The sequence below is a fragment of the Stenella coeruleoalba genome (assembly GCF_951394435.1).
Source record: "Stenella coeruleoalba genome assembly, chromosome: 3".
Taxonomy (NCBI): Eukaryota; Metazoa; Chordata; class Mammalia; order Artiodactyla; family Delphinidae; genus Stenella; species Stenella coeruleoalba.
This window is the reverse complement of record NC_137148.1, coordinates 139,006,913-139,019,971: the sequence shown is the minus strand read 5'-3', so window position 1 is coordinate 139,019,971 and position 13,059 is coordinate 139,006,913. Positions and strand designations below refer to the sequence as shown.

The 13,059-nt window shown below is 34.8% G+C and overlaps 1 protein-coding gene across 11 annotated transcripts in view; it reads left to right on the top strand.

Annotated features, from left to right (window-relative positions):
• LOC307183788 (uncharacterized protein) overlaps positions 1-13,059 on the top strand; it is a 693,054-nt gene that overhangs the window by 12,123 nt on the left and 667,872 nt on the right. For 8 of the 11 annotated variants that reach the window (XM_079916856.1, XM_079916854.1, XM_079916855.1 and 5 more), the window contains exon 1: positions 6,159-6,218. The exons of the other annotated variants lie outside the window; for them this stretch is intronic. In XM_079916856.1, the coding sequence (XP_079772982.1) occupies positions 6,163-6,218 (56 nt within the window). In that variant the 5' untranslated portion in view covers positions 6,159-6,162. Of the gene's footprint in view, positions 1-6,158; positions 6,219-13,059 lie in introns of those variants that run through there. 11 annotated transcript variants of the gene reach the window in all.

Genomic DNA, 13,059 nt, shown 5'->3' with positions numbered 1-13,059 from the left:
ACCTATGTCCCCATATCTCCTGCCTCTTGGCATCTCCCTCCCACCCTCCCTATCCCATCCCTCTAGGTGGTCACAAACATGGAGCTGATCTCCCTGTGCAATGCGGCTGCTTCCCACTAGCTATTTTACATTTGGAAGTGTATATATGTCCATGCCACTGTCTCACTTCACCCAGCTTACCCTTCCCCCTCCCCGTGGACTGCCTGACTTTAATCCATGGTCTCTTTGGTGGCCTGTTGTTCTCCAGGTTAGACATTCTTGTTACATAGGTTAAGAAAAGATATATCAGATGACTTCTTATGTGTCAAATAGTTTTGATGCATTTCTCATGACATAAGTTATAACACTGAAAAATTATCCTTGAAATGATATTTCTGTAGGGAAATTGGGACTAGATGTTATTCTTTTTGCTTTTTTTATTATTATGAAACGAAGTGTTCCCTTGGCATGCCCATCTCAATTAAATGCATTTAATAAAATCCCTGTGGTATTGGTATACTCTGACATTGCTGGGGAAGGGTGTCTATTTATAAAAATAATGTTGTTAGACTAAAGAACTAAATAAAAGGATCTGATGAATCAGAAATAACAAATTTCTGTGGGAATAGGGATTTTTTTTAAGAGTAGATGAATCAATAGCATTTTACCTTAAGATGTTATTAATCTCTCTCAGTCAAGACCAGAACAGCAAGCCATTGCAAATTGATCACAGGACAAAAATTGGCACCAAGCTCCTTAGCTTCCACTTGAGCATGCTACATGGCTCATTTCATGAGTAATGAAAATAATGATGATAATGACATCTGTGAGAATACCATCCAAAATGTAGGAGAGAAAGAAACCAAATGGGGAAAAAACATACTTGTTTCTAATACTGTGTTTAAAGTTCTTGGAATTTGAATTTCCATAGTTAAATAAAGCTATCTTCAATAGCAAACCAAGCATAACATTCCTAATATCCAAGTCATGTTTTGTTTCTGTTTTCTGAAAATTTACATTTCCAGGGAACACAATGAGAAGAAACCAAAGGAAGTCATAATTCCAGATCAGGGTTATGACTCAAATGTTGACAGAGGTCAGGCAGGAAACATACAAGCCTATAATAGGCCAGGTACAAAATAGAGGAAGGGCTCATAAGATGACCATAGGTCACAGGGAGTGGGTTAAGTGAAAAGAAAATTGTGTAGCCAATGAGATTTTCATCTCGAACTATGAGAAAGATGGTCATGCCTAGATTCATAAATTTTTGGGTCTTCCATAGGTACAAACCAATGCCCTTGATTCTTCCCTTTTTCAGTTATGGATTTTTGGAAAGAGGTTTCGGGAGCCAGACACACTGGCCATGGTTTGAAAGAATGGTTGGAGAAAGGAAAATGTACTTTCTTAAAAAAAGCAAAATTCAGTATTTCCGTCCCGATTCTAATGGTATGCTCCACTGTACTCTGGCAACATTTAATTAATTGATCTTTTGTTTTGGTACATTCTTACCACTGATACTTCTACCTTGACTCATTATGTAACAATAGAGTTTCATGCAATAATTTATTTATTGGTTTATCCCAAAAGATTATGTATATATAGATACGGCTACAAAATAAAGCAAAGATATTAGTTTATTTAGCCTCAAGTCTGTGGAGTTTCTCTGATTTGAACTGGGTTTGGCTGATTTGGCTATGCTTGGTTGATGTCAGCTGGGCTCACTGTGTCTCTGCACTCAGAGCAGGTCAGCTGGGTCACTCTGCTCATCTTGGCTGGCCTCACCCACATGTTTGAGCATCAGCTGCCTATTACCTAATCTAGGATGGCCTTGTCTGGGATGACTTGAGCAACTCAGCTTTGTTCCTCATATTCCCTCTTCCAACAGGCAAGCCTGAGCTTGTTCTTCCCATGTTATTGGCAGAGAGCAAGGCATAAGCATTTTTTTAAAGATTATCATTGAGTTGCTGTGCTAATATTCCATTGACCAAAGTTAGTACCAAAGTCAGATTCAGGAGTAAGGGAATAAATTCAAATCAAAACCACAATGAGATACCATTTCACACTCATTAATTTCGTTGTAATCAGAAAGTAAGAAAATAACAAGTGTTGGCAAGGAAGTGAGCATAGCTGGCAGGAATGTAAAATGGTGTATCCCCTGGGGAAAATGGTATGGTCATTCCTCAAAAGATTAAATGTAAAATTCCACATCTGGGTCTGTATCCAAAAGAATTGAAGAAAAGACCCCAAACAGATATCTTCATACCCATGTTCATAACAACACTATTCACAGTAGCTCAAAAGTGGAAGCAAGCCAAGTGTCCACTGATAAATGAGTGGATACACAAAATGTGGTATACACACACACATAATGGAATATTATTCTATCTTAAAAGGAAGGAAATTTTGACTATGCTATAAAATGGATGAACTTTTATGATATTAATCTAAGTGAAATAAGTCATAAAAGGACAAATAGATTCCACATATATGAGGTTCCTAGAATCATCAAAATTGTGTAGACAAAATAGAATGATAGTTGCCAGGGGCTGGAGATAGGAATGGGGAATTAGTGTTTAATGGGTACAGAATTTCAGTTTGTGAAGATGAAGAAGTTCTGGAGGTGGATGGTGGTGATAATTGCACAATGTGAATGTACTTAATGTCTTTGAACTGTACACTTAAAAATGGTTATGATGGTAGATTTTATGCTATGTATATTTTACCACAATAAAAAAATATGTAAAAAGAGAGAATAGATTCAATCTCATTAGTAATTATTACTGCAAAGACATGTAGCAAAATAGGCATGGATGCACAGAAAAGCAAATAATTGGGGACATTCAACCAATCAGTCTACTGCCGAGGGGATTTTAAAGGCAGTAACATTTTTTTTCAAAGCACAGTGAATCATTGTAAAACTTAATTTTCTTCAGATGACTTTGACCTTCGTAACAGATTTAAAAAATTGTGGTGAGGTGTTATATCCATCTTAGCAGAGCACTTTGTATGTAACAGGGACTTGAATTTTGGAACTGAGTTCAAGAATATCAGTGACAGGACACCCAGTCTCCTTACCACACAAAATACTAGTTACAGTGACAAACTTGAGCTGTAGGAAAGGAGTCAAACCCCATTTATTATGCTTTGCTATGCTGCATATAATCAACTAAGCAGTCAAAATCTTCTGTATCAAATGGATAACATTAAGATATGTAAAAAAATTAAGTGCCAAACACTTTATTCAACTTCACTTACCTTTCAGCAGTTATATAAAGATAGAAATCTAGAGTTGCTGCCATAGCATTGTTATATGTCATCGTGATTTAAACTTAGAGTATTTCAGTATTAATTAAAATTCTGTGCTATTATTCATTATTTCCTTCATAATCTATGCTATTTCCAATTTTCTGGTAATGGAAATGCATATGGTACCCATCAGCAAGTCATCTGTCTGCCCAGTATTTGCACATTAGCATCATTAAGTATTTCCAATTTATTGAAATTCCTGTGCATGTTCTTTTTGAAATATTGGCTAATGACTCCATTCATAAGGGACATTTGTGTGAGTTCTAATTTCACTTAGAGAAAACTAAACATCACATAGTGTACATTTTTAAAACCACAGTACAAATAATAGTAATAATAGTAGTAGTAGTTACAGTAACAGTAATCCTTTTGAGTGCTTTATGTGTTTATTATTAATTTAGGAGGGATAAAAATCATGAAAGTAAAGTAAGATCAAAGTCATTCCTTATAATGTGAAACACATGTTGAATTACTTTAAAATTTAATATTTTATTCTTATAACTTCTCAGGGCAGATACAATGGATACTATGCCCATCTCACAGATGACAAAATGAAACATACAATTTAAGTGACATTTTCAAGGTTACCTTGTTTAGTGATGGAGTCGGAACAAGATTCTAAAATCACTTCCCTCTAGAACTGTGATGTTCATTACAGCAACCACCTGCCACATTTGGCTGTTGAGCACTTGGCATGTGAAAACTCTGAATTGAGATGTGCTTTGAGAGTAAAATAAACACTGGATTTCAAAGACAGTACTAGAGAAGGAACGTAAAATAGCTCAGTAATAATTTTATATTGACAGCACATTGGAGTGGTGAGACTTGGGATATATTGGGTTAAATAAAACATATTAAAGTAATTTCACTTTTTAAAAATTCTTCTAATATGGCCCCTAGAGAACTTAAACATTTTATATGTGGCTCTCATTCAATTTCTCAAGGACAGTGCTGTCGTAGAACTTTTTTTCTACTGATTTGGGCTAAGCATCTGAGTATGGGGTATGAATTATGTGTCTAAGTTCATATTGTGTGAGTCACAATTTAAGAATCAGGTTTGATATGAGTATTTCTATGTTGGTATAAACATCATTACTGGGTATTGTTCAATGAGTTCATAAATGTCATAATGAAAAAGTTAAATGTATTGCCTAGAACTTATAAGTTCTAATAAATAGGGTTCCTTGCTTTTTATCACAGATTTGTTAAGTTCCTTGAGGTTATGCATTTTAACATCTTCATTTTTGGTCATCATCTTTAATATGCAATGTCTAAGTGTTTAGTAGTAGTCAGAAAGCTTATCTGAGAGGAAAGAGCGTTCTGATTTCTCACCAATTGGGTTTTCTCCAATGCTTAGCTCAAAGCAGTAGAGAAAAATAAAGTTCTAGAATAGCACTGTCCACGAGAAATGTGAAAGCCACATATAAAATTTTAAATTTTCTAGTAAACCATTAAAAGAGTAAAATAAAGTGAAATTAATTTTATAATATATTTTATTTGATGCAGTATATCCAAAGGATATATTCAGTCTTTTAAGAGTAGCAATCTTTTAAGCAAAGCTGTCCATGTCTCCTCACTTCTTGTAACCCACCTATGCCTTTCTACTGTTCTCAGGTTCATTAAAATTCTTACCATGGTAGAGTTCTTGCCATGATTTATCCATCCTATGTGCTCACTCGCTGTCAGTCTCTTGCTCCACTCTGTTCCCACGACCAGGCCTAAGCTGTCTTCATTCCTGTCCTCCAACACTCTAGCATCCTCTCACTTAGCCCAGGGACCTACCTGTGTGATGCTTCCTCCCTCTGGAACGCTGTTCTCTTTTTGCCTAGTTAATTCCTGTTAATCCTCCAGCTCTCAGAACAAGACTGTCATTTCCTTGTGGACTATTTCCTTGACTTCCAAATGTAGATCAGTCATTTTTCATTATATGCGCTCATAACATTTTGTTTCTTTACTTTGGGTAAATTATTTGAATTTAGAATGATACATCCATTAACATGCCTATTTCATCCATATCTCTATGCCCTGGTGGACTCTGAGATCCTTGAGGGCAGGCTCCATGTCTGTTTATTTTCAGTATTGTATCCCCAAGGCATAGTCCTTAACACATAGTAGGTACTCAATAAATATTAGTTTAATGAAGGAACAAGCAAATGCATATATCAGTAAATGAACTAATAGACAGTCTTTGGTGTATGCATAATGCTCCCTTTATTATACAACTCTTGGTATATAATTTAAAAGAGTCCCTTGACATTTTACTAGCTATTTTATCTTCCCTATTTGCTTTTCAAAGTATTTCAGTTTCCAGCTAAAAATAAGATTCTCTATTGTAGTGTATCTTTGAATATTTGAACATTGTCAGTAATATTGCTTAACATTAACCATCATTAGTTACTTGGTTCACACAACATCCTTAAGAAGGAAATACTGATATTTCTACTTTGGGGAAGAAAAATTAAATTATAGGAAGGGTAGATAACTGCTCAAACTTAAGGGGACAATAATAAATATGGAAATGGTGTGTGTGTGTATGTGTGTGGAGAAAGAGAGATTGAGAGAGAATGATCAACCAGGGCTAGATTTTGAAATACTGCCATTTTTGGTGTCAGTTTTCACATGTGTGGGATTTTTATACTTTTTAAATGCTACTGTTGCCTTAAAAAATATAGACAATATAATCTTAACTTTCAATTATAGCAGAATGTTTTTACCCCTATGAAAAGAGGAAAATCATAGGAAAACTTTAATTTTAACTACAGATTACCAAGGAAAACTCTCAGAGACGCTATCCTGGGGTCACAGTAGCATATATGTTGATCATCTATTCTATCTAAAATTCTGAAGAATGAGAACTGATGTCCAAATGATGACTTAATGACCCAGAGGGATCCAGAGAGATCCTTTATTAAAGAAACATTAAATTATGTCTGGTAAGCATTATGAAATAAAAATGTAGACCTTTCCCTTTCAGAAGATTTTTTATCAGAAAGTTAAAAATGTTTGAAATTGTTTATGGTTTTCTAGTTGGTAATAAAATGTACTACACTAGACTAATAATTTTCAAAGTGTGGTACCTGACCAGGAAATGGACATCACTCTGGAACTTGTTAGAAATGCTAATTCTCGAGCCCCAATTCAAATCCACAGAATCAGAAATTCTCAAACCAGGAATTTGTGTTTTAATTTCTCTATATGATTCTGATGCACTTTAATATTTGAGAACAACTGAACTAGACTATTATATTTAAGGAAAATACTTAGTGGCAAAACATTATTGAGCCATGCCATAACAAAGGGAAAATTATAAATATTAGAAAACTTCTCTAAAAAACAGAAGTATGTGAAATTTTTCATTTCAAAAGTCTCTCTTAAATTTCTGTTTCAAGTTCCAAGTCCTCAAACATTTTTATAAGAGTAGAGGTTTTTAACTATAGGAAATATTTGGAACATATATGATTAGGGATAACAAATAGGCAAATTTGTTGGCAAATAAGTTCTCTGAAAAAAGCCCACATTTGTAGTATTTTCTGATTTTCATGGTGTATATTTTCCCAGCATGGCCAATTTCTAGCCTCTAATATAGTGTCACTGAAAATAGAGTTGGGGAGAAATGCTCAGAATAGGCCTTCTATTTCTCTGAACAGAGGGGGAGACTCTTTAGAAAGGTTTATCTTTTCTAGTCCTCTCATTTTTGGAACATTTCTTTTTACTGCATATTCTTTTCTGCCTTGTTAAAAAGAAGACACACAGGTTCTTAGATTCTTGACATTAAGAATTCTTATGTAAGAATAATTTAAAAAAATTTTTTTTAATTTAATTATAACTTGATTATAATATCCTTTTTCACAAGTAATGTGCTGAATTCTCAACAATTTATGCATAGAGGTGTCCTTTACAATGGGAAACGTTTGGAACATATGCAGTCTAGGTCAGATTTTATATAGATATGCCAATTATTCTGTTTTACTTAGGGACTCTTTGGTAACTGGAGTCAATCTTCAATAATTTCATCCTCTAGCAAAACCAAAAACCTTGAGTAATTAAGAATCAACATTTCAATTTTTCAAAACATTATTGAACATAATTATAATTGAAAATGGTGCCAGTGAGTAAAAACAAACATTGAAAGTGAGGACATCTTTTTTCAGAGCTGGTAAGAAACAAATCTGGTGTGTTGTTATTGGTGGTGAGGACTCCGTAAACAAATCTGGCTGGTTATTATTTCTAGTGTAGGCTGCTGTCCTGGATTTCAAAATATTTCAATTCCTCTTTGGGTCTTTCTGCTCTTTTTAAATTCCGTACTCCTGCCAGATTAATCTTAGTAAAAGTCTGTTTTGTGTCTGCTGCTCCTGTGCTCAGAAAGTTTTAATATCTCCCACTGCCTACAATATAAAGCCCAACACTTTAGCTTGGTACTCATGCTCTTTGACTATTTGGTCCCTTCCTAACTTTCCATCTTAATTTTCTAATACCGCTTTACATGAACTCATGTACTTTGCCAACTCTGCAGTATCATGTTTTTCCTGATGCCTGCAATATGTTCTCTTTGTCATGACTGGAAATACTATGTATACTTTATGACCCAGGGCAAATCTCGTATTCTTTCCGAAATTTTGTCATCCTTCCCACTACTGTAGGTGAACAGTGGGGTACAGTAGTTGGAGTCACTGCCTGGGTTTCAACACTTAACAGCTATGTTATCTTGTGCACATCACCCAAAACTCTCAGCATGTCTTCATCTGTAAAGTGAGTTTAATAATAATTATCTTATAGAGTTGCATTTTAAGGATTAAATGAGAGAAGACCTGTAAAGCGTTTAGCAAAGTGCCTGGAAAGAAATACTACCTTTGACTTATTTTCTCTTTTGAACTCAAAAGCTATGTCTAACCTCTTGTTTGGTCCTTATGTGCTTTTTTGTAGTATAGATTTTGTGTATACTATTGTACTGCCAATATATTTTAAGAATCTTGGCCATGGGGACCGACCTTTTGACATCTCTGTAGGACCTAACACATGCCTTGCATATAATAGATGCTGAGTAAATAGCTGATGAATCGATAAATGGAAGAGGGCAAGAAAAACTCATTTGGGTACTGGGAAAAGAGGGTCCTGGTCTCAGCTCTGCTTACATACTGTTTATTAACTAATTTTTTTGAGCTTCTGAGTCTTCATTCCAGAGGAAGAACTACTAGATAATCTCCATGGCGTTTTTCAACACCAATGTGTAATTATCTGGGATATGGTTTAAGCCTACTCATGTAAATATAGACCGTTTTTAATAATTATTTATTAATGCCTCTGTTGAAAAAAATGTTTTGTTTTGTTTTTAAGTCCCCAGCAGTGAGATCATCATCAGTTCATGGCACATAGTTATCCTTCATCTGTGGGAAAATCATTTTAGAAATTGTGTAACCGGACTCTCCCTTCAGCTTATACACTCTGTGGATTAAAGATTTAAATGTAAAAAATAAAATTGTAAAACCAACAGAAGAAAACATAAGGGACCTTTGTGACATTGGGTGGAATATATTTTTTGATTCGCAAAGGAAAAATCCTAAAGGGAAAAATGATGGATTTAACTATATCACTACTTTATATCTTACTTTTTCCCCCAGGCTATGCAAAAGTATTTAGAGTTAACATGCCCCAAACTGCCCTGAATTCTTCTATCGAATTGTTAATACAAACGAAACAACAAAAAAACAAGAACAAGCTTTCCTTGGTATTTCTTTCATCCTCACCTTCAATATCCAATCATTCAAAAGGTTCTGTTGGGCTTCCCTGGTGGCGCAGTGGTTGAGAGTCCGCTTGCCAATGCAGGGGACACGGGTTCGTGCCCCGATCCGGGAGGATCCCACGTGCTGCGGAGCGGGCTCGCTGAGCCTGTGCGTCCGGAGCCTGTGCTCTGCAATGGGAGAAGCCACAACAGTGAGAGGCCCGTGTACCGCAAAAGAAAATAAAGTAAAAATGTTCTGTTGTTTTTGCCATCAGAAATTTCTCTTGTGCCTTTCCATTTCTAACCATCTCTGCTGATAATACTAGTCAAGGTTACCATCATCTCTCTTTTTTTTTTTTTTGTGGTACGCGGGCCTCTCACTGTTGTAGCCTCTCCTGTTGCGGAGCACAGGCTCCGGATGCGCAGGCTCAGTGGCCATGGCTCACGGGCCTAACCGCTCTGCGGCATGTGGGATCTTCCCAGACCGGGGCACGGACCCGTGTCCCCTGCATCGGCAGGCGGCCTCTCCCCATCATCTCTCTTGTATTATAATCTCAATATTTTCTCCGAACTATTTTTGAGTTTTGAGTTAGGCTCACCCCTTATCAACTTATTTATTTACGTAGCTCAAGCTAGTTTGAAATGTGTTTTGCTACTTGCAATCAGAATATTTCTTATAATAAAAGAATCAGACTTTTGAAAATAGCATCATTCTTAAGAGCTGAAATGAATTTTAGAATGGATTTCTTATCCAACCCACTCATTTCATAGAAAATTTCTTATTAGCTCTGATTTCTTTGTGAGTCACTAAAAAGTCACATAACGTGTAGGTTCCTTCACACTAAGGGCTTTATTTTTCTCTCTCAGCAACAATGTCTGGGTTTTTTTTTTCCCACCCTTTCTTTCTCAGCAAGGACCAGCATTATTTCAATGTACAACTTTCTATAATATCAGTCCAGTTTTTATAATTCTTAATAGTTTTAGTGGACTGTGGGCCAAAAGTAGTAAAGTACTTACCATATGCTCTGCAGTAAATGAGCTAGTGATTTCATTTCCTCATTATATCAAATTAATTGGATTATCAAGTGCAGCATAATTTTTTCTGACCCATATTTTTAAAGAATTATTTTTTTCATTAAATCTTAACATCAGAAAGCAAACTAAAGAGTGTAGACCAATACTAGTTGAACTGCTTTCAAAATATGGAATATCTGCACATTTGGAAATGTTTAGGAAATTTAACTTCCAGTTTCCATTTCAATGTCTATGGCAGCAAATAATAATTCACCGTATATTACTCCAAAGCATCATCAAGAATAAAACAGCAAAACATGGAGTATTTCTATAGAATTGCCATCTACATGGAAATATAGGGAATGATATTTTAAATGTGTACTGCTGTTGGAAAGTACTATTTCTACCTCATCTGGTTTACATTATTTTTAGTTAGTTTGTTTAGTCATAGAGAAGCTTCTTTGATTTTCCTTTATGAAAGCATCTGGGAAACCCTCCCAGTAAAAATTCTGAGAGAATTTTTTTTTTTTTAGATTTTTTAGAAAAATTCCTGAAATTATTTAGATTTGCCTCTTTAATGTGGTACTTAAATTTTTCCATATTTGTTTGCATTTTGTTTTCAATTAATCATATATTCTTTAGGTCAGACATCATGGTCGACAACAATTAAAAACACACTGGACCTATAATCAGAAATCCCAGGTGAAGTCCCAATTCTGTCATTGTCTCTATGAACTTGGGTGAGTAGCAACCTCCCTTGGATCTGTTTTCCAGAGAGCTACTTCACTGTATTATTATGCAGGTTAAATGAAATGTAGTGAAATACCCTTTGCAAGCCATAGAGAAGTATAGAGATGTAAGTTGTGTTTATTTTTCTTTTGCAAATGCCTCAACACAGTGCAGAAAATAGAAAAAGAGATTAGATATTTATTAAAGGAACACAGGATTTTTTGAAGATTGATGAAAATTAGAAAGAAGTGACTGTGTTCTAAAGAATTCATTGAGTTCCTAAAGTACTAAGACATTATTTAAATCAATTAATTTCCCCTATCAGGTGGTCATAGAGCATGGACATGAAGAACAGAATGTGGTTAAGTTTGGGGTATTATCTTCAGAGAATTCCAACATCTGTTCCCAAACTCTGTCTAGGTTGTTGTGAAGACTTTATTGAAATATTGGGTAATTCTCACTTCTTTCTCTTCTTACAGGAATATGATTTTAATCTGACATACTCTGGTCTAAACTGAGCATGACACAATATATGCAATGTCCCAAGTTTCATGCAAATTAAAAAAATTAGCTATCTGTTCTGAGAAAGCAGATTAATTAAAAGACAATAATTTTCTCAGGACATTTACTCAAAGGCACAAGTCATATCCATTTAAGTACTTATTTATCTTACTGATTTAAGGAACTCAGCCAAAATAATTTCCATCCAGAGCTCAAAAGGACATTTGCTAACTGAATTTAGAGCTCTATGATAAGAAAGTAGCTAAGTAACAGATAAACAAAAAAAGAAGCTAAGATTATTTTTCTTTTATGGTGAGTAATAGTAATTTTAACCATTGGAAATAATTGGAAATGATTCCAACTTCAGAAACCAACTCATTTTAGAACCTAGATAGGGCACACAGAAATAATATACTTAGCAAATTCGGCTTCCTATACCTTCCCATAATGCATTTATAATCTATATATCCCATTTGTTAGGTAATGTTGCAAGTTTCGTTTGAGACTTTATATAGAATAAACCATATTATCCAAGGGAGACAAGTGAAAAGAAATCATCACATTACTTTTATGTAGAACCAAATTTATTAAAAAAAAACACACACACACACATACAGTAGGAGTATAGCATATATTTCCTAATACAGAGATGAAATACTTTCTTATTTAAATCTAAACAGATTCAAATTTTGTAAAACAATCAAAATTACTTATTGTCATATTATGGAAAATCTAAACAGTGCTTGCAAAATATCACCTTCTCTAAAGTATGACTCAGTATTGCTTGAGAGATTCGTCAGTCAAAACATGATTTGATTCTGTGCTGGTTTGTGCTCAATGTGATTTCAGAACCTGAAAGTAAATAATTAGAATGTGCCTTATCTCACTAAGCCAGTGGGAGAGGTTCATTATGAATCCAGCAACAGACTTATGGTCCTGTGGTCATGCATCAAAAAGAAGAGCTGAGATTGTGTTTAGACCTTCAGAAAGTTTAGTCATCCATCTTTGTAGTTTCAGCACCGTGAACAGTACACTTTCCTACAGTGGTGAGGGGGAAGGGACTGAAAATTCAGTTAGAGCTATAGTAACCTTAAAGGAACTCTTTTTCTATATTATCAAACTAATTTACTGGAGAGTGAGTGAAAATGTACAAAAATCTATCAGACTAGTAATTAGATATTCGAGATTGCTTTAGGATCTTGATGTAGATTTAGTTTGTAGGCAACTTTTTTACTTAGTAGTCAAAGGATTTGCCCTATACGTTGTCCAACTCTTTTCCACTCTTCCAATTTCCAACAACTTCTGCTAATTTTCTGTTTGTTGGAATGTATAATGTTGAGCAAAAGAAAGATAAAAACAGTCTCCTTTACTGACAGCCATGGGAAAAAAAATCTTCTTCTACATGTATAATTATTGATATAAATGAGCGTTCAGCCATGTATTTATTTTCATCTCTATTTATCATGTGTCCAGAGATAGCATTTCTATTGAAACCGTATTTCTGAGATCAATGAAGGTTAGTGTCAATTCTTATTAAGCTGGCCATTCATTCAGTCATTCAGCAAATATCTGTTGGGCCTAAATTCTGAACTAAACCCTCTTCTATGTACTGGAGTTAAAAGAAGTAAATAAAACTGATGCAATCCCTGCCACTCATGGGCAAGTCTAGTGAAGAGCAGGCATTACAAAAAAAACTATAGCATACAAATTATACATCTTAAATTGAGATAAATATGATGCAAAAAAAGATACCATTAAAGTACATAGTAGCTGGGGATAAACTCTTTGTCAGGTTTGATATTGGTCAGGGA